We start from the raw sequence: 24,028 nt of genomic DNA on the forward strand, positions 1-24,028 counted from the left end.
CATATCCTGCAGTCCAGAAGACCCTGAGCCAGTCCCAGCTCCCTCTGGGCCTCAGTTTCTTCTCCTCTAAAAAGCAGCAGCTTCCTAGCTATAGGGAGCAACCCACGGGGTTATAAATTCAATTTTGTACATGTGGGCCAGCATTTTGAAATTTAATAGAACAGAAAATATCAGAGTTATATCTGATATTTTATACAATATCACAAAATATTGTTTTGTGAAACCTCTGTATTAGACCCTCATACATCTGTATGGATGCACATATTACTGGGTTGCGATGCGAGGTGGAGTTCTTAGTATATAGGTCACGGCCAAAAACACTTGAAAGTCACTGAACTAGGTAAGTGCTTCCCCAGTGCAGGTTATTACCCACCCGTACCAGCATCATCTCAATGGAGGGTCAAAATGAGGGGAAAATAAAAAACAAAATTAATGACCCCAAAACAACTCACAGGCACCAAATCCAATAATACAAACAGACATAGGAGGTGAAACCATCTGCTCTACAGAAGAAAATCCTGCCTCCGCTGCCATAATTCACAGTGTTTTTTTCATCCACAAGGTGGCACTGAACTAACAGCTTTGAAGAAAGTGCAAAGAAGAGCTTGACCCGTGAGGGGTCGTCCCTGTTTTCCACTTCTCTGGAAGGTCCCTGAGGGGACCAGCCACCTCAGCACACTGCACGTAGGTGTTCCTCAAACATCTGCGTGGATTGATTCAGTGAAGACCAGGGCTACGTGTTTTGTCTCCAACTTCCTTCCCACTTGGAGCAGGTACAGGGTATTGGGTGAAAGCAGTCTTCAGAATAACTAAATAGTCCGGGGCTTTAGTTCCTTGATGACAGTGAGGGGCAAACTCCATCAGAGCACGGCGTCCTTTGGGGGTGATTTTCACAGAGGAGTTGGGGACGCCTCAAAGACAGTCTTGCAGGGGTGCCCACCAGGTTAGGATAGTTTCATAAGCCCAGTGGCAAGACTTTAGGAAACAGGTTCCTGGAAGCTGACAGGAACACCTGACCTTTCTGTGAGAACAGCACAGCCTGAAGAAGGCCTCTCCAGATAAAGACCCTGGTCTGGTGTGGTGCTAACAGTCCGTCCTAACAACTCCCGAGGGCTCTGTCAAAAAGAGCACTCAATGAGGCCATGCCCCAGTGGATGTGGAGAGCGTCTGGGATCACAAGCACTCCTAGCTACACTAGTGATCCCTTTAAGTAGTCAGAACTGCCCTTCGCTAAGTGGGTTTCAGACAAAAAACCAACAGTGAACTCAAGTCTTCATTCTTTAGAGATAACCTTCCTCAGAACTCCTCTGGCTCCACACCAAAGGCAAAACAGGTCAAATGTCTATTGCTCTTAAAGCAAAGAAGGCAGTACTTTTCCCCGAGGACAGACCGCCTGCCCCCCTTATGTTAACGGACAGCTTTATCTCGGCTCAACCAAAACACAGGGTTGGCGGCCATGAACAGAGGTGAGCTTGAGTTTTCCGAGGATCCACGGTGACCCTGGCTTGCCAATTCCAACAACCCCACCGACTTCCATAGCTCGATGCAGGGCAGTATCTGCCTGCACTTTCCTTCCAGAATGATGAGGTGTCCACTCTGCCATTCCAATGGAAGCTGTGTCTCACAGGGCTGCACCCCTGACAAAAATCGAGGAAGAGCCATCTTTCGTTTTCATCATGAGGGATCTTTTTTTGAATGACTGCTCTTTTATACACAAGACTGGTCTCCTTGTGGCCATCACTAATCTCTCTGGATCTCAGTTTCCTCATCTAACTAGAGGATCTCTAAAGTGCCTTCCAATCCGAAGATTCTGGCAGAATAATAACCATTACACAAAAAGCAACAGGAAGCACTTTGCAGGGGTCATCGTGACCCTGTGATTTTTCTGAAATCAAAGCAGCAGAACCCTGTATTTGTTGGTGTTCTGGCAAATATCCGAATCTCCCCTCCCATCTGCCGTAGATATACAAATGACTTTCTTTTAATGCCAGAGAGAACTGGATGCCACTACGCTAATTTCAGTTACAGGGGCCCTGCCTTCATACGCCCCTGCAGCAGAGGGGACCTGTTATCAGGATCCTTTCAGAAACGTTCTAGACGTCTGTAATGAATATCCTTTGTTCTTTCACACAGTACCAGCACTGACTCATGGGCGACATTTCTTTGATCATCAAAGATATTAAAAGTTTGTTTTTAAAGAAAAACTTGTTTTCCTGTGGAATCTTGATGCTCTTGGCCCTGCTTATGAAAAAAAGCAAAACCTTGGACTCTAAAAAAAAAAAACCTTAACATTCGTGTCCAGGATATACAAACCCTCAGCTCTCCAGCCTCACGCGTTATCTCATTTCATTATTAAATCATCGTTATTGGGTGTGTTTTCAAAGAGGTAAAAACAGATGCTCAGAAGATTGGGGTAAGTCGCTCGAGGTGATCCAGCTGGCAAGAAGCATAACGAAAAATTGACACACACCGTACTCGTGTTTTAGAACTTTCAGCTTTCCATTAAAATAATCAAAAACATTCCCATGACTTTTCTCAGTTCTTTCTAAGTCAAGATTGAAGGAAGCGAACACTGGAGCTACTTCGCTCTACTATTTCTAAGTATAAAACTAAAAATATGGTTTAATAATTTCAGGACTCACAAATTCCTGAAGATTTCTTTTTGTCCCCATTTCCATTGTCCCGAAGCTCACGTCCACCACACGCGCTCTCATAAAAGTCTATGTTTTATAAATGAACGTCAAAAAGCAATTGTTTACTATAATTCGTGTTCTGGGGTTAAATTAAAACACTAGTATACATCAATCCTTAAGACACAGCTGGGTATACCAGTGGTGCTCCATAAATGCCCGCTAAACATTTTAGTCAGAAACTCTTGGAATTAATCGAGAAAATGGTAACTTTAAAGTTATGTCAATTTCACCCCAGAGGCCCTGGGACTTTGGGTCTTTGAATGCCATTTGCCCCATGTGACGATCCTAAGGGTTAACACTGAAGAATCACGTCCAGATGCTGTCTTCCAATATACCCTGAGCCTCTCCTAGAAGAGGTTCAAGGCAGTCTCCCCGGATACTTTGAACAAAGCGGGGGTGGGGTGGGGGAAACCAGGAACCGATCTGGCCAGGTATTACCTCATCCTGCAGTTTCATGGCAGTCACACGTGACTTTTCGGCCTCCAGGGATTTCTCCTTCAACTGCCTTTGCATTTCTGCGAGCTCCCTGCGATTTTTCTCCTTGTACTCATCCAGCTGGTTCTGGAGCTCCAGGGTTGATATGCGGGACACCTCGACAATGTCAGCCATCTGGAAGGAGTGACATGGGTGTGAGCCCACCCTGTGACGCTCCAGCTGGGGCCTGAGAACCAGGTTTGGGTTCCATCGAAACAATACATCTCTTCCTCTTCCTTCTACAACCTCCCCAAAGATTTTGCAAAGCACCTGGTCATGGGCTGTCCAGGCTTAGTCACCTGTAACATGGAAGCAGCAACGAGGAGTGAACAAGCACAACTTTCATGGCTAGATACGTAGCCCAGGGTCACGCCCTTACTTGCTTTGCCACTTACCAGCTATGTAACTGGGCCATGTACTTAAATCCCACTGGGCCTCTGTGGTGTCCTCATGGGAAATACTGGAATCATCATATCTACCTTACAGTGATGTTGTCAGAATTAATACATAAGGGACAGAATTCCAGTTACAAAATAGCTAGTACAGTGACTGGTACACAGTAGGTATCAGAAGATGGCAGGCATTCCTATTGGCTCCTAGAATGGGGGGGAGCCCCTCAGCTCTGTGCTTCCCCCCCTTCTGAGGATTTTAGGGCAGAGGTGGGCAGAGATAAGAAGTAACAACTACTAGACTTTGAAACTGCCTTTCATGTTCCTGGACAAGAAAGATGGGTGCAAATGCAGACGTTACCCAGGGTTCTGAATCAGGTAACATTTGTTAAGTCTGCCCTTACGTGCCAGGCTTCTTTGGGGAATTGCTGAGAGGAGTTGGGCCCAGAATCCAGAGGATACTGGCATTTTCTAGACCAGTTTCCCTTTAACTGGGATTCTCAACAAGTCCAAAGAGCTGCTTCAGGGTACCTGGGAATCTGATGCATGCCTGCTTAGACAAAAGGGCAGGCTTCCATCGCTCTCAACACGTCCTCAGAGAGCACTGGGCCCCAGCCCAGGTGTTCTGCCCACATCTCTCGCTCCCCTGGCCCTCACCTCCTTCTGCAGTTTCTCGATGGTCTTGTCCAGGTGCCACCGTTCATTCTCCATCTCGTTCTTCAGTCTCCTTAACTGCTCCTTCTGCTCTGTCTCATCTTTGAGCTTTTCAGACAACTGCTTCTGCTCCTGGGTGGCCCGACTCAGATTTCTCTGCAGACGGCAGGGAAGGGACAGTGCAGTCACCTAACTACTGGGTCAGCCCCAGGAACAGGCAACAGAGGGAGTTCTGCAGTAACACCTCAAAGCAATCAGACCTGCTACATGGGTGATAAGGAATAGGACCGAAGCAAAGCCATCACAAGACACAAGGATATGGTTGGTTCTGAAATTCAGGGACCCAAATGCAAAGCTGACTCAGCCAAAAACACGCATGAGAATAAAGGGACAGACAAAGGATTTATTATAGAAATACAGAAGATGGCCAAGGCTGCTCGGGCCAGTGATTAAGAACAGTGTCTGAAAACATGAAATTTCCAAGTTCGTGCTTGCAAAGAGAGGTAAAGATGTACATCAGACAAACCTGAATCAATGTGGCCATTTACATCCTGTACTATACAGCAGTACACCTCACATTCTAGAATTCCCTCTGCTCTGCAGATGCATCTTAGTTAAAATACCCAAAAATGAATCCATGAGGAAAGAGAACGTTGACCCACAGGTCAAGAGTCCACCTGGGTAGAAGGAGTTATAATCAACAGAATCCTGGGTTGGACTCATACACAGAAGAAAAAGGAATCTGGCAATCCACAGGGAGATAAACTTGATGAGTAGTAGGGTGAAATGGAAAAGACGCTAGTTAGAAAAGTGCAAATGAGTGTTGATTAGTGATTCAGCACCAAATCCTAGCACTTACCATAAAATGAAACTATCTTGGGTGCACTATTTCCCTGGGATGCCCTGAAGCTCTCACCTCACCTGGTCACAGAGCCTGACCTTCTTTATGTAAAAACACAGAACTCTAAAACAAAATCCTAAAGTATCTTAGAAAGATCGCGCTGGCTTTTTTAAATGGCTGAGTGCTAGGGCCACTGACATAAAGATACTAAGAAGGGGCAGAGCTCAGAAAGGGGCAGCATGACCCAGACCTGGGCTAGATCATCTAGAAAATGGTCTCAGGGACTGAGGGCCAAATGTGAGTTGCTACATGCCTGCTTAGGACTTGTGTCTTATGTCCCCGCAGATGCTGTTGGAAGGACGACGGTTTATATCTGTACAGTGCTTAACAGTTTACAAGCTGCTCTCACACGTACCAACTCAGGCCTCTTGAAAACACTCCCAAATCACTTGGAGCACTCCTGGTTTGCAAAGCACAACCAGCCATGCTGCTGGCCAGCCCTGTGACCTGGGGCCAAAAAGCCACCTGTGGAGGCCTTCTGGCTCTTCTACTCTGCCAGGACAACTGTACTCAGAACCAGCCAACACAGCTGGGCTGCTGAAGTTAACTGCTGTGGGAAACCAAGGTCAACAAAAGCTATTGGGAGAGAAGAAGGTGGTAAAAAGAAGGTAATCAGAAGTTCAGTGTGGAGGCAATTAGCAGGAGTGTGTCCCACCACAGTCCAGCTGGGCATACACCAGAAACAGGGTCACCTCCTGGGATTTGTGTTTGTGCTTGATTTTGTGCTGCTGGAGGGCAAAATGGAGCATGCAGGGTAAGGCAAGCAAGGTATGGTTCCATGTGTGGGAGAAAACTCTCAATAACGTACCTCAAAATGTAAATTCCCGAAAAGCAACAAATGCAGAAGGACATGAGTGACTTCTTATAGGATCCAACTCAACCCGTGCCCCTGCAGACCCCCCAGCCTCTCTTTTCCTCCTCCTGGATCCCACTCCTGGAGGCTCCAGGCCAGCAGCCAAGCCAGGCTTGGCTCTAGTCAACCTCCATATGGTGTGTGCATCTCTGCTTCTTCCCCTTTGGCTGAGGCAGGGCTCCCTGTCTGGCCCCAGTCTCCTATGCCACTGGAGACACCAGACTCACCCACTCTGGGCCTGGGGCCCTGCCCAAAACCCCACATACCCTACCCTGACACTCACACATTTGCCTGGAAGAAATGTTGCTAAATTATTTTAAAAACATTTCTTGTAGCTTGCCTCTATTGCAAGGTAGTAAGATCTGTCAAGGCAAGGAAGAGATACCCATCTGGGTATGTCTCATAGTCCAGCTTCACAATGAGGGCTATGATAAGAACTTGGTGGCTGGAAATTAATACCTATCCCCAAAAGTGGTCTAAAGACTTGGTATGTCAGAGTCACAGGGTGAGGATGGAGTATTCCTAACTTTAAATGCAGATTCTAGCCCGTTGTGATGGAATCACAACTTTCCTGACTACCGAGGGCCCATAAATTTAGAGTTAAGAGTTACCCAGAAAATTCTAACATACTTTAAATTTTAGAGATGCTGTTGAGAATAATGTTCTGCCTCCTCAGTCCCCCCAGAAATGTATTCCAATACACCACTGCTGAGAAAACGTGTTCCAAACTCACACAAAAAGTAACACACTCCCCATTGTGCAGCTGGGAGTCAGGAGTGAAACACTGTTACTACAGTGGCTCTATTTCCAAGACCAGCAATATAAGCCCACTAACCAAAATACTGGGACAAAAAGAGGGGGGAAATAGATCAGTCCAGAGAACACAAAACACAGGTTATTTATAGTGAGGTAGAGTGAGTCGTACCCTTGAGCTTGAAGACCACCGTCTGTCAAGACACAGAGCCTTTTACTATATGACTGAGGAAGGCTCCTGTTAGTCCCTGTTAACAATCTGAGTGGCAGGTGTGCCCACGGGCTCACAGGAATGAGAGGCTTGGTCAAACAGAAGCTGGGACCGCGTCTGAGCTGCAATCAGGCATTAGGCAGATTTTCAAATCTGAACCCTAACCACTTTGTCAGCCCCTAATCTTTTTCATATGCCCCTTCCCCATCCAACGGTCCCAACAGAAAACATTAACAATCTCGTCTTTGACAATAGCACAGAATCACTGGCTTTGGCTTCCTCAGAAGCGGCCTGAGGAGTGCTTTGGTGCTGGTTCTTTAAAAGCCAGAGAGGGTAGGAGGAAGGACATACCTGCATCCCACTGAGGTCTCTGTGCAAACTCATTTTAGAACTTCAGTGCAGACTTTTTTTTTTTGGAATGTACTTCCTACAATCTTGGTAACCTTCAAATGGGAAAAGCTAATTTTCTAAGAATCTACTGATTACGAATACAGATAGCTATCTAGTTTCCAAAAAAAAAAAAAAAACCCCGCCTTCCCCCTGCTTTTAATAGCTGTTCTGAAGGGCCGCACTGTGTGGAGTATGCTTGCCCAGAGGAGAAAGGAAATTGGCTTCTGCCAGAGAGCTGACTCCACACTGCCTCGGGGACCAAGCCTGCCAGCCTTCTCACACAATTCATATTTTATCTCTGGAAAGCTGTCAAGCTCTTTAATGTCTACACCAGGATTTCTCCACCTCGGCACCTCTGCCCTTTGGGGCCAGATAATCACGGCTGCGGGGGCCGTCCTGGTCTTTGTAACACCTTCAGCAGCAGCCCAGCCCTGCCAGGGACACGCTGTGACAAGCGAAAGTCACCAGACACTGCCAGATGTCCCCCAGTTAAGGACCACAGCTCTAGACGGAGGGTCTGAAGCCCAGTGTGGTTCTTACTACAGGAAACTCCCTGCAAGGAGAGGACCCATGGCGATCTATCCATGTCTGTCCCATGCTGCTTCTCCGGCGTCTTTCCTGAGGAATAAAGATAACAGCTGTGTTTACCTGCACGTCTTCAAGCTCGCTCTCCAGGGTCCTTCTGGCTGATACGGCTTCTCTTTCTTCCTTTCTTGCCTGCACAAGGGCCTCCTCTAATTGCCGGCTTTCGCTCTACGATGACACACGGGGTCAGAGTGCACACGGATGCGTGTTGTGCCTAGAGAGCGGGCTCGGGGGTGTGAAAGGAATGTGGGAGACATCCAAGGACACAGCCAGCAGTGGGCCCGAGGTGGCACACGACAGGTATGCTCTCAGATGTGTGGGCCCGACTGCAGCTCCCTATTCCGCCAGAGGTGAACATGCGAGTCATTGGCGTGACTGAAAATACATATTCAGCCTCACGTTCGGAGCTTCGGAAAGAGCAGATATGGAATGGACGTGGGCACACACAGTTCTGGAAAAGGCTTCCAGGTGATTCTGATGAAGGAGCATTTTGGGAAGCCCTGTTGGAACACATCTCCCCTTACACTGCTTTTGTCCCCTCTTGGACTGCCGGTGCGAGGTCTCACTGCCCCCTGTGTGAGGGTCTCTTGCTAACAGCCTCCCACTTCGAGAGACCTGGCAAACTAAGTAATTGGTGCAAACTGGTGCGGCTTCAAAATCCGCCAACTATGTGTTAAAGAAGAAAAAATTATCATGCTTGACAATGGGTCTGATGGTGGTGTTAGGATGGCCTCGACCCAGTGTCAAAAAGTGGAGGGTGCCTGACGTCTGGGTGAGCGGGGACGCTGGTGTTCCCCACTCTGACCTCATTGGCCCCGTTCCCACCTCCTCGACAAGCTCACCTCCCATTTACGCCATCACAGAGGAACAGCAGAAATGGGTTGCCGAGACGATGTGGTCACCATTGCTTCCGCCTTTCCTACTAAATCGTGATAGTAAATCCCCTTGCATTTCCAAATCCACAGACGCAGGAAAAAGGAAGGATCTGCAGCGGCCAGACCTGGATGGGAGGGCCTGGCGAGCCTTACCTCGCACTTCTTGAGCATTTCCTTTGCTCTGGCCTCATCGCCCTTCATGTCGGTGATCTGCTCACGCAGGCGGGCGACACACTGCTCCAGCTCCTCGATGCTTTCCCGCAGCTTCTGGTTCTCCTCCTGCAGAGCGTTCACATGCATTTCAGCCCCGAGCTGGCTCTGCTCCGACGCGCTGCTCCGACTGGCCAGGACCTCGACGTTCTGTTAAAGACACGGATCGGGGGCACGTGGGAACCGCCGTCAAGGGGCTGTCCCCGGCTGCGAGCACGGCTGGCATTTATTAAAAACCCGAGATGAGCCAGGCCCCGTGCGCAGCCAGGGATTGACATGCTAGAGCCTGGAGGCCAAGTCCAGCACATCACCTGTTATTAAAAATAACGTGTTCCTGGAGCATCGCCACGTATGCTGGTGAGCACGCCATCTGTGGCAGCTTCCACGCTACAGCCGCGGAGTGGGCAGAGCCCGACGCCGGCAAGGGAAGGACCCTGGTACTGCAAAGCCTCAAATATTCCCTCCCAAGCTCTGTACAGAAAACTGTCATCAGCCTTGCCTGCATTAAGTCTTTGACACGGGATTTCAAGCTTTTAAGGAACTGTAGGCGGTGGGTACTATCACTGTTTTAGAGACAAAGAAACAGAGACTTGGATAGATGAGGAACTCGCCCAAGGTCACTTAGGAGGAAGTGCATCTGAGCAGACAACTCCAGAACCTGTTCTTGGGAGCACTGCCTTCTGCCGAGTCCACATCCCTGACCCCTCACCACGTGCAGGGCCCCTTGGTGGAAGTTCTGGATGAAGGACGGTTTCTGTTGACAGTTTTTTAAGGTCCAATACAAAACTGAAATTAAAATTCACTTGAATTATGATAGAGTTCCTTGTGCAAGCTCTGGGTGCCATCTTCTGAATAGGAGCTCTGGGCTGCCCAAAATTCCTAACAGAAAGGCATGGCGACAATTACAATGTGGTTACTGCTAATTCCCAATGTTGCGTGGGCTTTGTTTTTGTTTTTGGTTTTTTTTTTGGGCTTAGTAACGTGAAGTGATAAATGGCCTTGTCCAGAATTCCACTTCTCCCAGAAGATCTCTCGCCTCCCATTTCTCCACTACTCTAAAGAGGCCAACGTCAGCAAATCAGATCCTCACGGAACAGCCGTGCAGATGCCTACAAGGAAGGGAAGGCCCAGTGAGGGTAAGCGTTGGCTTTGAAAGTTATGTCATGCCCCCGGGGAGAGCTATCTGCGGGAACTGCTTGTTTGCTTGCATAGCCTTCCAGAAAGATCTTTAAATCTCTTGACAGTACAATAAACTGTATTATCCCAAACTTCACCAGTTAGAAAATTTCAGAAAACAGAGCATCTTTTCGAATGCAAATGTTTAATTCTATACATCTAGGAACACCCATCACAGTCAAACCACTGGGTCAGAAAACAGCTGGTATCCCGAAGGAGAAAACTCAAGTGCCTGACCCCTAGGGCTTCTCGGGACCACTAGGGTGTCCTTTCCTACCGAAACCAGCAAGACGAACAAGGAGAAATAAAGTGTGGTTGAAAGCCTGAGGAAGAATCCGAAGAATCCGATAACTGGTCAGACCAGGGAAGGAAAAAGAAAAGTCTAGATTGCCCATTCCTGCCCTAACTTTCCCATTAAAACATGAGACTACAAAGCTAGAGTTTTAAGACAGCAAGGCACTGGTGTGAGAATAAACCTACAATTCAATGGGACAGAACTAAGAGCCCCCAAGCAAATCCAACATTTATAGTCCATTGATTTTCAACAAGGGCGCCAAGAAAATTCATGGGCAAAGAAGAGTCTTCAGCAAAGGGTGGGACAGCTAGGATATTCACAGGCAAAAAGATGAAATCGACCCCCTTTCCTTACACCATACACAAAAACTAACTCACAATGGATCACAGACCTACATGTAAGATTTAAAACTATAAAATCCTTAAAAGAAAATATAGGGGCAAATATGTGTGACCTTGGGTTAGGCAAAGTCTTAGATGCTATCCCAAAAGCACAAGCAGAAACAACGAAAAGAGGTAAACTGGATGTCAGGGAAGTTAAGCACTTTGGGGCTACCAGTGAGACCATCAAAAAGTGAAAAGACAACCCACAGAGTGAGAGAAAACAGTTATAAACCCTATATTTGATAAAGGGCCCATATCTAAAATATATTTTTAAAATTCTTCAATAATAAAAAGAGAACCCAATTTAAAAATGGGCAAAGAGGGGCACCTGGGAGGCTCAGTCGGTTAAGTGTCAGACTCTTGGTTTCGATTCAGGTCACGAAATTAAGCCCTGTGTCAGGCTCTGGGCTGAGCATGGAGCCTGCATAAGAGTCTCTCTCTCTCTTTCTGCCACCTCTGCTCCTCCCCTGCCCGCATGCGCATGCGCAGTCCCTCTCTTAAAAAAAAGGGTGGGGGCGGAAGGACGTGAGTCGGCCCCTTTCCAAAGGAGAGCTACAGAAGTCCTACAAGCACATAAAAAGATGCTCAACATCATCAGTCATCAGGAAATGCAAATCAAAACCATAACGAGGAGCCACTTCGCACCCAATCAGGAAGATAACAGCAACGGTTGAGGAGAACTCGGAACCATACACATTGCTGGTGCGAATGTGAAACGGCGCTGCCACTTTGAGAAACAGTTTGGCAGTTCCTCACAAAGTTAAACAGAGCTACATGACCCAGCAGTTCCACTCTCAGTGTATACCTAAGGGAAATAAAAACATGGGGCCACACAAAAGCTTGCACAAAACATCACAGCAGCATTATGCCTGACAGCCAAAGAGTGGAAACCCAGCAATCCAGCAAGGGACAAAAGGGCAAACAAAATGCAGTATATCCACGTAAAGGATGAGGTACTGACCCACGCTACAACATGGATGAATCTTGGAAACATTATGCTTGGGGCGCCCGTGTGGCTCAGTTGGTTAAGAGTCTGCCTCTGGCTTGGATCATGATCCCAAGGTCCTGGGATCCAGTCCTGCATCGGGCTCCCAGCTCCACAGGGAGTCTGCTTCTCCCTCTGACGTTCTCCCCTCTCATGTTCTCTCTCTCTCTCTCAAATAAATGAATAAAATCTAAAAGCAAAAAAATTGACAGTGGTGATGGCAACGCAACTCTAGGGACATACTTGAAACAGGTGACTTATATGTCATAAGAAGTATGTCTCAACACAGCCAGTGGAAGACAAAGGAACCCGGGCTACAGAGTCAGGAGAGAGGGGAGAGGCGAGGTGCCGACCTCGGTGGTCTGAGGTCCCGAGGCACCAGGGAGAGGAAGAGCAGGCTGCACATTCCAGCCTGTGTATGAGCACACGCATGTGGTCACTGCTCTCTTGTTCAACCAGAAATCTCTAAAAACCGCATCTGGTGTGACCTGAACTGGCCCCCTAACATGGTGTGTGACGTCTAGGACTTGGTATACTCTACGATCTCAAGTGGTGGAAGCCCCTCCTGAGGCCTGAGGGAGTTCAGGCCGGGAGGATCTGCCGGGCAGGGGCAGCGGGGCTCTGCTCCAGGGTCAGCCTTTAGTAACACAGGCTGGGTGTGCCTCCAGGGGCTCTGCGTGGACGGAGAGGCTGAGTCCTGTTTGCACGCACTGTCAAGTGACGGTATGTTTTCCTCTGCCTCTTCCTAGAGGGGCAGACCACATTATGTTTACAAATAAATTTACCTTAAACCTCTGTTAGCATACTTTTCTAGAACCCCTCCCCATCCCTGTGTCCCATGCCCCATATACACCCAGGCCTCTATTTTATATCAAGTCCATAGACCCAACTTCCTTTTCTGGCAACCATACCTGATCCCCATCATATCCCTTTGTTCAAGGCAAGTCCTCCATGACTTCCCAGCAGAGGAAACAAAACTGGTCTTGAGGATCTCCAAAAGGCCCCCTTCCAACTCTTGAGCCTTGGCCTAGGCATCAGCTTTTCCAAATGCTTACTCCTGTGTCTCAGGAATGGGGTGAAAGGCAGCAGAGCTCTACGGGGCCCAGAGCCAGTAAGGACCGACTCAGGACGAGGTCACCAGAGATAGTACTGCTGACCTCGCTCAAGTTCCTATGCACCTTTGATCTGAAGTCCTGTCTGTCTGCAATAAGACTACAGCGGCTGTTACAGCATCAGTAAACTAAGGAGCTCACCATCTCTAAAGATTCATTTAGCCGTTATCAGATTACCAGTGTAATATCTGCTTTTTTAAAAATTAACATATAATGTATAATTAGCCCCAGGGGTACAGGTCTGTGAATCATCAGGCTTACACACTTCACAGCACTCACCATAGCACATACCCTCCCCAATGTCCATCAAAATTTTAACTACTATTCATTCCAGCAAGCAGTCACAAAGTGTGAGCAAAAACCAACGCTAAGGGACACCTGGGTGGCTCAGTGGGTTAAGCATCTGCCTTCGGCTCAGGTCATGATCTAAGGTCCTGGGATCAAGTCCTGCATCAGGCTCTTTGCTCAGCAGGGAATCTGCTTCTCCCTCTCCCTCTGCCTGCCACTTTCCCCTGCTTGTGCTTTCTCTCTCTTTCTCCCTCTGAGAAATAAATAAAATCATGAAAACAAAAAACAAAAAAACCCCAACTCAAATTCCTCTGCCACTCCAAAAGGTTGGAAGCACCCTGTGGTCATCACCACAAGGGCAAAAGTAGCAGATGTGCTATGTTCTGTTGTTTGTCAAGACTGGACCATCCCTTAAAATGGCAGTGAGATCATCTCTTCACCTTTCAGGCGGCCAAGCTCGGAAGGCGGTGGGTGGTGTGAAGTCAGAGGTTCTCCTCGTGCCACAGCTGGGGGTGAGGGATGGGGGCTGGAAACCGGTATAAGGTCCTGGGGGGCAATGTGGTAGTATTAATCAAAATTATAACGTATATTGCCTATGACTCCACACCTTCTCTTCTCGCACTCATCCTACATGTGTGCAAAGTGCCATAGAAACAAGATGATTAACTGTGGCATTATAATAACCAAGGATTGAGCTGAACTAAATCCAACTGATGGGGCATTTGTTAAACAAGTTATATCAGTTCAATGATAAGCTGTGCGGCGGAAAAAAACAAAGGAACGAGGAAGTGAGGAAAACACAAGGGACAGAATGGTACACCAAAGGGAGGTTTACATAAAAGGAAGGCAATGGGAGATAAATAGGTCCTCCCCTAGCTACCCGAGAAACGGGTAGCACGGGCTGGTCGCAAGGAAGGGAAGCAGTGTTATGGAAAGGAGGACAGGGATATAATCCATTGCAAACTTTCTTGCAACTCTTGAACAATGGAACTTCAAGAGAAATTACATTTTTAAAAAAATAAATACTCATTTTCTTGGAAGAAACTATCCATGCCCACAGGCACTTGGGAGGGCAACCGCCTCCCTAGCCCAGTTTTCGCCTCCTCCAGCCGCGAGGAACCCTTCCCCAACACATTCGCAGATATTTCTGGGCCCTGAGAGAGAGCGGAGCCAAAGCCCTGGGAGCAGCTGTACAAACAGCGGAGAGCCAATGAGGTCTCCCACGTGGGTTTACATAGCTCAGAAATTCCTTTTCACCACATATAGCTGGGAGAGTGGAAAAGGCCCAGACGGCCCAGGACTTGCGCTTACGTGAGCACGTCTCCAAATTCCCACCCAGCAACCCGAAGGGAGAGACATCCCGTGTGGGCTGATGAGAGACATCCAAGGGGCTGCAGAGAACTGACTTTCAAGGTTTGGGTTTTTCCAACAAAACTGCATGTATACATTTTTGCATCCGACACCATGGTGTGTTTCATTCTATTCCAGGTCTCTTTTTATATTAAGATCCAGTGCTCTGGAAGAGGGACCACGTCTCTCCGGCAGCTGTGCTGAGCCCCCTCCTCCGCAGCGAGCCCATCCACGTACGCCTGTCTCAACCCACCTAAAGCAGACGTAAACCACCTCAAGAAAGGAAGGAGCAGAGGGCTCTCTGGTCAGTCGGCCAAAGCAGATGCAAACCCAGGCTGTGCCCATTTCGCTGCAAAGCATCTTTCAGCCTCACAGAGCCTTACTTCTTTTTCTCTCACTTGTCAAAAGCAGATGAGGTTACCTGCCTGGTACACTGTTGTCACTATCGAGGCAGGAGTCCTTGCCATTGACAGGATCACCAACCCAACGAAACCCACGTATGTTCCCCAAAGGGCAGGACTTGGCACAGTTCGCTTACTGTGGTTCTAAATCCTCAAACTTGGCTTCCGACCACAGCCTGCACGTTTTGGGCAGCTACATGTCATAAGCCTACATTTCCCCAAAGAGAGACCTGAGATCTTCTAGTGGTCTTTCCAGGACAACTGCACTGGACCCTTCTCTCATTCCAAGGGCAAATCAGGTTTCTTGGTTGGCTAATTCATTAAAAACTTAGCCTCGGGGCGCCTGGGTGGCTCAGTGGGTTGGGCCGCTGCCTTCGGCTCAGGTCATGATCTCGGAGTCTTGGGATCGAGCCCCGCATCGGGCTCTCTCTGCTCAGCAGGGAGCCTGCTTCCTCCTCTCTCTCTGCCTGCCTCTCTGCCTGCTTGTGATCTCTCTATCAAATAAATAAATAAAATCTTTAAAAAAAAAAAAAAAAAAAAACTTAGCCTCATTTCCAGTCGAGGATGGTCTGCTAAACTAATGGCAACGAAGGAAATTTTTCCAAAATAGACAAACAGCATGTTTCAGTGTGCTAAATTTCCACTACTTTCCAAATAGTTGACTTTTAAACATATGCTCCAATTACTATTTAAAAGGGGAGGAGAGGATATACAACTGTATCACAAAAAAAAAAAAAAAAAAAAAAAAAAAAGGCAAAATCCCAGTCTTTGCCGGGTACCACCATTCACTGCAAATGACTCGCTTATAAACTGGCCCATTTCTATGAGTTAAAGCCCACATTTAGAAATGCTCACATGTCCTGTGGAGCCACAGGAAACTTTTATCCATGACGAGCACAAAATTCCCAAACAGAGGCAGAAAAAGCCACGCCTGCGTGTTTGTTCTAGTGCAAAGGCGCTGATGCACTTCCCTTGCAGGAGCACAGACACCATGTGGACGGGTTCGCTCCTGGCTTGGCGAGAGCAGACCTAACACATGGTCATAGCGGGCTTTACTAATTAACAAAGCCTCTGGCACAGCAAGCTTTTGTCCCTTTTCTGTCTCCCTGTTTTGCTGAATGAGTGAAAACCCCTGAGGCGTGGAGGCCGGGAGTCCAGGCAATGGAACGCTGGTCTGTCTGTTCCATGTCACTGGCCGCCCCCACACTCCCATGTTTTGAGGCTGCGGGATCTCAGCCGATGGCGACCCAGAGTGGCCCCTGGGTCAGGCCATCTGCTGGAGGTTCCTGCCTTTTCACCATCACAGCTGTGGACGTCCACTTTCACCTCCCCAGGGAGCTCCTGGGGCCCAAACAGCAAGTCTCTTTCTCACTTGGAATGTAGGAGAACCGGGTCCCCTGTGTGGCGTCCTCAGCGTCCCCCTCACAGGAGCAACGCTAAGCAGCATACGTTGTAGTCATTAGCCTCTCATTTCATCTGTTTCCCTTATTGTCCATGAATTTCCATGACGTAAAGCCTCCAAGTCAGGACTTTTCACACTTGCCTGAGCCTCGGACTCACCTGCGGGTTCTCAAGAAAAGCTCACCCTGACTCGGGAAGCCTGGGATTCTGCATTTCTTTTCTTTCTTTCTTTCTTTCTTTTTTTTTTTAAGATTTTATTTATTCATTTGACAGAGATCACAAGTAGGCAGAGAGGCAGGCGGAGAGGGGTGGGGGGAGCAGGCTCCCCGCTGAGCAGAGAGTCCGATGCGGGACTCGATCCCAGGACCCTGAGATCATGACCTGAGCCGAAGGCAGAGGCTTTAACCCACTGAGCCACCAGGCACCCCGGATTCTGCATTTCTAACAAACCTCCAGTGAATGCCAAAGATCTCAATCTGAGTGGTGAGGTTAAGACAGAGGAGAGGCTGTTGTGACCTTGGGGCATTCCTATGGAGGCCCACAGCGTAGGCCTCAGCTGTTCAAGTCCTCTGTGCTTCCTGCTCTGACTCCAGGGCCCGGCGTGGGCCATCAGGTGGCTTGGACATGACCGCAGGCTTTGCAGCCAGCCCACACTGGGACTTATGCAAACCTTTGACCCCTCTGAGCTCAGTTCACACCATTAAAGAAGTGTAACAAGTAACATTAGCTCTGAATAGGTCGGAAAATTAAAACAAGGTTAAGAAGTAGAGAAGCTTGAAAAAGCGGACATCCCTGCACTCACGGAAAGTGATGGGGTTTCCCTTCTTCCTTGCTGACTGCCTACTTACCAATTTTTGGGCAGAGTGGGGTTGAGCCACTGAAAAACACCATCTCTTAAACCCCTGCTCTACATCAGAACTTCCGAAAATTCTCTCACTACATTTCCCAAATGCCAACAGCATTCCTTCCCCACGTATCTGCTGTTAGAACGGAATCGGTTATACAGTTGGATTCCGCCGTGAGAGGTTTGTTTGTGTTTTGGCAAGGGAGCAGCACACGAGTGACACGGGAATCAATGTGGCAAAGGGAACAGTGAAGAAGTAGAGGGTGCTCATGACCCAAACCCCAAATATCTTCAAGGAAGAGTTGATTCTAACAGCAGGCACAGTGGTTAGATGTGGATTCTGGACCAGACTCGGCTAACAGTTCTCTGTGTGAGGCCCTCAGGCCAGTCCTTTAACTTCATTAGCCTGTAGTTGGCTCCCCCGTTCATGACTGGGCTCATTCCAGTGTCCGGCCAGCTCTCACAGTCTGGGATTCTAGAATGAACTTGAAGAAACTGGGGCAATCATCAGGCAATCGTGGAATTAAAGAATTCCAGAGGCTTTACTATTTAACATCATGCTTCAATTTCATTTTTGCAAATGCTGTCAGCTAATCTCAGATCCTTTTTACCCATGTCCATACCCTGGCTTCTGGAAGTGAGGACCCTTATCCAAAGGCGGGCAACTTCTGGCCACTGAGTGGAACAAAGTGTCACTTCATTGCCTTGACTCACCGAGTTTAAATGTATTGTATTTAAAGAAGATACTGTTTACATCCCGTTTTTCTCACTGCCCTGGTGGTAGTTTTCCTGCTTCCCAAACCACCTCAAAGATACTCCCTTTTCAACAGATTCAATTACCCAGTTTTCTCTACATAACTGTGTGATTACAGAGGTTAAAAATATCCCTGGTTTTCTTCACAATATTCTTGTGAAGTAAGTCAATATAATTCCCTTTAAATAGTTAAGAAACCTGCAAGATTTGCTCTCAGACGTGGCCTGTCGTGCAGACACAGGTCCCAGACAGAAGTTACACTAATAAAATACCTCACATTTGTTCACAGACTGCATTTGACGTAGGTTCTCATTTAAGCCACGCAACAAGCCTAGAGAGATACCCGAGATGGGGATAAAAACACCTCTGATAAAAATACTCTGCCCCCAAATAGGTCAAGTGCTTTTCCCAAAAAGCTACACGCTCACCAGTTTAGGCTTTGACATAGGGTATGATTGCACTGAGAGGAAAGGTCCAGAACGGGCAAATCCACAGAAAAAGAGAGTAGACTAGTGATTGCCAAGGGACCAGGGAAGGGGGGATTCAGATGATGTAAGGGGCCTGCTTCACCTGGGGGTGATGGACAGTAGCTATGGGTGCCCAACCTTGTGAATACATTAACGTCATGGACTGTACATTCTAAAAGAGTGAAAATGCTGAATTTCACGCTAGGTGAGTGATATGTTAATAAAACAAAAGAAAAAGAATTCTGGCCTTGGCATCAGCTGACCTGACCCAGCCCCTCTTGCTCCTCTCTAAGCTTGGTTTTCCTATTGTTCTAATCAGGAAGGGGGCATTGCTCCAAGCACAGAGCAATGCCCTGGGCGCATGGTAAGAATTCAATCGATGACAGCTGCACATTAAGTTCAGGTAGCCAAGGGGAGCCTCGGTGGTTCCGTCAGTTAAGCATCTGCTTTTGGCTCAGGTCATGATCATGATCCCAGAGTCCTGGGATCGAGCCCCGCATCAGGCTCCCTGATGAGCTTCCTCCCCGCTTCTCCCTCTCCCTACTGCTCCCCCTGCTTGTGCTTGCTCAGTCTCTTGCTCTCTCTCTGACAAATAAATAAAATTAAAAAAAAAAAAAAAAAACAACAGTAAGTTCAGGTAACCCAAAGTCACACAACCAGGAGTTATATCCAGCTTCAAATCCCTGTCTCTGATCTCTGCTACCTGCTTCTAGGTTCTTCCAAGTAGAGCAGCAGCTTCATTCAGCCAGAGAAAGGAAAAGATCGATACCTGGCAACTGGGGGGTTTGGTGATGTCCACACACCCACCCTGATTTAAAGCCAGTGGGAGGAGAAAGGAATATGCAATTATATCATGCAAAGAGTTTCAAAGTCTTCTCTAAAAGAGCCTTAGGTTATAAACTTTTGGGTTTTTGTTTTGTTTTTTTTTTAATTTTTGTAAGACTTTATTTATTTATTGAGAGAGATGGGGGGGGCTGAATGCACAGGTAGGGGGGAGGGGCAGAAGGAGAAGCTGACTCCCTGCTGAGCAGAGAGCCCCAGGTGGGACTTGATCCCAGGACTCTGGGATCATGATGTGAGCAGAAGGCAACTGCTTAACCCACTGAGCCACCCAGCTGCCCCAGGCTATAGCTTTTAATTATGCTTTTGCCTTTATTCTTGTTTTATACCACTCCTTAGAAAGTTCTTACAAAATTTTCCCCAGCGTCCCTGGGTCCTCTCAGTTTTCAGGGTATAAAAGGAGCCTCACGTCATATTTATAAGATGCCACTTCCCTCACCCTGAGGGCCGCTGTCTAAGCTGATCTCGGAACCAGCATGTAGCAGTTCTTGTTTATGGAACCCAACATCCTCCCACCGTGTGGCTGTCCCTGCGGGGAGCTGCTAGCTGGCTGACAGGACTGCCCCCACCCAGTGCCATCCACCTAGAGTTCTGTGTTACCAGGAAAATATTGGAGGGAGGGTAGGGGCAGGAAAAAAGCACCCAGTTATTTTGTCACTGATAGGCCAGACAGCTTTCCAAATGGTTAAAATCAGCTCGCTGTCAACACACACATGCCCAACAGGTTGAACGGGATTTTTAAAGAGAGAAGATAAACAAGCAGGTTCTCCAGAGCATTGCCAAGGCAGAGTTATGGCGACCCCTCCGAGAGTAACAAAAGGCTCAATCTAGAAGCCAGTAGGTCCTAATTGCATTCACAGTTCTATACTGTTCCCTTCCCAGAAATCTAGTTACTATGAAAGCTAAGCCTTCAACTTTTCCATTTTGCTGCTTCTGTATTTCTACACATACGGAAAGGATTAACCTGAAATTGTAGAAATCACTCCATTTAAAAATTTTGAATAAAAATTCTTAGACCAAGAACTCTCAATCAGATGACCATTCCCATATGTGTCTCTTCTAGCCCCAAGCTAGACCAAATTTCCATGCAGAAAATTGTCCTCTTCTCCCTTTGTCCCCCATTTCTGTGGCTGTAGGGCTAAAGCCAACAGGGACAGGACAAAGAAAAGCAACTGGCTGGACCAAAACTCTCCCCAAGATTTGAGGCTGGTTCCCACAATAGCCAGGATTAAGACATACGACAAGGATGACCTTTATTTATTTCCTCCTTCAAAGATGTTGCCTGTTTCCTGGAACAGGGGTGAGCAGACTGAGCTCCTATCAAGCCTACGCAGGATCCCTGGGCCCCTCCTGCGGGGGTCTGCAGCCAGCTCTGACAAGCAGAGAGGGAGCACAGCCAAAGAGGGATGTCCTAATCCAGGTGCTAGGGTCACCAGCCCACTCGGAGTTTTGGCGCCAATAACAACTTCTCTGAATCACGGTTTGGTTTTCTTACAAGCAGGGGTGGTGTTACGGATCCATTCACTGCCCGGATCAGGGAAAATGAAAAATAATGGTGCCAAGTGTCCAAACACCAGTCACTGTATAAACAGCAGTGTCCAGGAAAGAGTATGTACCACCCAGAAGTTATAGAACAGAAATCACAGATTTCCTTCACAACAGAGGCTTGAAGGAGGCGTGGTGAGTTTCTGGCCTCCTTCCCCTTGGACCAACTGTCTCTGAGCCTTGGCTGCTGGCACGACTCTCACTCGGTCCCAGACTAAAGAAAGAACAAAATGTCACCTTTCCTGTCAGAAGAGCTGGCCAGGCCCCAGCTCTAAGAGCCACTTCCTGATTCACAAATGCCCCTCCCACTGCTGCAGCAATCACGGGCCAGGGTCCCCCAATAACTCTGATGAGCCAACCTCTACCCACACCCTGCCATGACCCCCAGGAGGAATGTAACACGAGCAAGAGATAGACTTTTCTTCGTTAAGCCCCTGAGATGTGGTTATTGCAACATAACTCAGCCGATCACATCAGGGAAAGCCCTACTACATACAGGTTCAGCCTGCCAGTCTCCAGTCCCCAGAGAAGAAAACTCTGAGTCTAGCACAAGCTTCATCCCAAAGAGCCTGTGGGGCTGTCACAAGGAGAGAGCACGGGCTTCTGGAGTCAGGCAGACTTGGGTTCAAATCTTGACCCTGCCACCCACTGGCCACAGGACTCTGAGCCAGTCCATTGGCCCTGAACGGATCTGCAGTGTTTTCAACTTTGACATGGCAATTCTATTACCCGGCACACGAGGTCATGGTGGGGATGAAAGGTCACGAATGTGAAGAACACAGCATGTGACCAGCCATGCAGTATGCACTAAAGAAACAGCAGAGAACGTAGTGACCCACACACCATTGTCTTCGCCCTGCTCTGACCACTTACCAGCTGTGCACCGGGAGCCTCTGCTTCCTGCTCTGCAAAATGGGCGAGTAGTGCTGTGCCCACTCTCAGAGTGGCCGCAAGGGCTCCGTGTGAGTGGGTCTAGGGGCAGCTGCTCAGAAAGTGAGACTACCCCACCTTCCTCCAGCTTGTCCCGAGGGAGCCCTAGTGCACTGAGGGCCAGGCAGGCTGTGACCCCCAGTGCCTGGAGGGCCCAGTCCTTGACGGGCCTTCTGCCCTGGACTCCCAGTTGCTCTCTGGGCACTGGCCTCATCCCCCAGCCCCAGCCAACCCACTGGTTGCCATTTACCAGAGCACAAGCACTGCTTTTGTTAGGGACTCTGAACTTGGGGACCTACCGAACTGCCCCCTGAAGTTCCCCCACCAGCCCAGGTGACCCATGAATTTGAGAAGCCACCTTGAACATTATCCACAAAGATCTGGGCCCTGGTCAGGGGAGGTCCCTCCCCGGGGCTCCCACTGAAAATTCAGAGAGGGAGCCTGGCAGGCCCTCCCAGACCAAGTGCCGACATAGCGCTCAAGCGAGGCTCTTTGGACAACTGGCCACACAGGACAATCTGCCGTTTGCCACCAGAGCCCTGGCCAAACACTCAGAGGGTCCTGAGGGCTGTGTCCATGGACAGTGACTCAATGAAATGCTATCGTGGGTCCTGACACATCCCAAATGCTCACAAGGCTCGGAGAGTGGCCTACGTGGAAGGAATGCTGGAGGCAGGACAGAGCCGGCAGCCTGGTCCCAGGGCAGCCCCTTGCCTGCTGTTCAACCTGAGGCAAGTCACAAGCTCCCTGAGCCTCCTTTCCACAGCCATCAAATGTCCAGGGCAAGACAATCCAATTACGGATTTAAGCACACACACTGATGGACTACACTGGATAATTACATGAGTTGTACGTAGGGGGCACGGTGCCATTCTTAAAGAGTTTAAAGTGCCACAAATGCATTAAACATGTTCACAATTAAAATATAAGTAATCATGGGACGGCTGGGTGGCTCAGTGGGTTAAGCCTCTGCCTTTGGCACAGGTCATGGTGCCAGGGTCCTGGGATCGAGCCCGCATCAGGCTCCCTGCTCAGCAGGAAGCCTGCTTCTCCCTCTCCCTCTCCCCCTGCTTGTGTTCCCTCCTCTCTCTCAAATAAATAAATAAAATCTTTTAAACAAAATGAAATATAAGTAATCACAGCATGAAGAGAGGGTTGTGAGCACGACGGTCTTATGACCTCCAAGAATGCGTCTGTCTCTGTGATTAAGAACATGGCGCCTGCAGGGCAGATAAAGTTTATTTCCTCTCTCTGGCCCACCAAAGTTTCCATTTCTCCAGATAAGTTAAAACAGACCTGGATATTATTCATTCATTCATATCTGACTCATAAAGTGGTACAATGTCAGCACTATTTGAGACACCCAATTTCTCTGGTTCAAAGCCCTATCTGAATTTCCAATACCCCCCATCTCTGTCCACCCCCGCCATGTCTCTAGCAGATAAGCGGCCATCAGTCTCAGCTTCCAGGGGCTGGAAACACACTGCCTCTCAAATCAGGCCCTTCCATTTTCTGACAGCTCTCAGCCATGGAAACATCTTCATGCTGAGCTGATGATATCTACGTTCCTACACGTCACTGGGACCAACCAAGAATGATACAGTCCTTCCTCATGATGACAGCGGTTCCAACATGTGAAGCCCCATACCTCCCTCACACCACTCTCTCCTGCCCTTTCTTCTTCAGGCTAAACTTTCAAAGGTCCGTCCTCACCCACTGGGGCATGGTATCAAGTACTCTTTCAAGTGTGGGTCCCCAGACCAAAGCAATGCTCCCTGAAGAGTCTGGCCAGCTGTCCCCCTGATTACCATCTACCCCAGGCTCCGGAGACAAAGCCTCACAGGAAATAAAACAGCCGGATCCCTCCCAGATACAGGTCTGCACAGAGGTCAAAGAGGAAATGGGTGCTTACTCAAGCCCACAAGCCAGAGAAAGCTTCCACCACCTGGAAACCTACAGACACCCATGAGACCCCACCCTGGAACCCCTGTGAGCAATACTGCTAGGACCCACGGTGACAGTCGGGATATCCCCGCAGGAGCTCCACTCCTGCTCCCATCCCTTCTTTGGCTCCTACTCCCTTTCCACTTCTCCACCCCACCAGGGTATCTCCACCACCCCTCTGGCTCCCCAGTATTTCTCAGACAGCCCCAGAGCTCACCCTGTTACCCCAACACTGTTCTCTTTGCTTGTAAGTTTTCTGAAGGGAAAAAGGACTCTTTTTCCCTTAGCCTCCTTTCCCTTCCCTATTTCTCTTTTTCCCTTCCCA

At 48.5% G+C, this 24,028-nt stretch overlaps 1 protein-coding gene across 3 annotated transcripts in view; it reads right to left on the reverse strand.

Annotated features, from left to right (window-relative positions):
- CGNL1 (cingulin like 1) overlaps window positions 1–24,028 on the reverse strand; it is a 94,824-nt gene that overhangs the window by 19,046 nt on the left and 51,750 nt on the right. For all 3 annotated transcript variants that reach the window (XM_032864861.1, XM_032864860.1, XM_032864859.1), the window contains exons 8-11: window positions 8,932–9,138; window positions 7,967–8,071; window positions 4,214–4,366; window positions 3,132–3,302 (exon numbers count right to left, since the gene is read on the reverse strand). In XM_032864861.1, the coding sequence (XP_032720752.1) occupies window positions 3,132–3,302; window positions 4,214–4,366; window positions 7,967–8,071; window positions 8,932–9,138 (636 nt within the window). The remainder of the gene's footprint in view (window positions 1–3,131; window positions 3,303–4,213; window positions 4,367–7,966; window positions 8,072–8,931; window positions 9,139–24,028) is intronic.

This window comes from Lontra canadensis, unplaced genomic scaffold, assembly GCF_010015895.1.
Source record: "Lontra canadensis isolate GAN:19392208 unplaced genomic scaffold, GSC_riverotter_1.0 scaffold28, whole genome shotgun sequence".
Lineage (NCBI taxonomy): Eukaryota > Metazoa > Chordata > Mammalia > Carnivora > Mustelidae > Lontra > Lontra canadensis.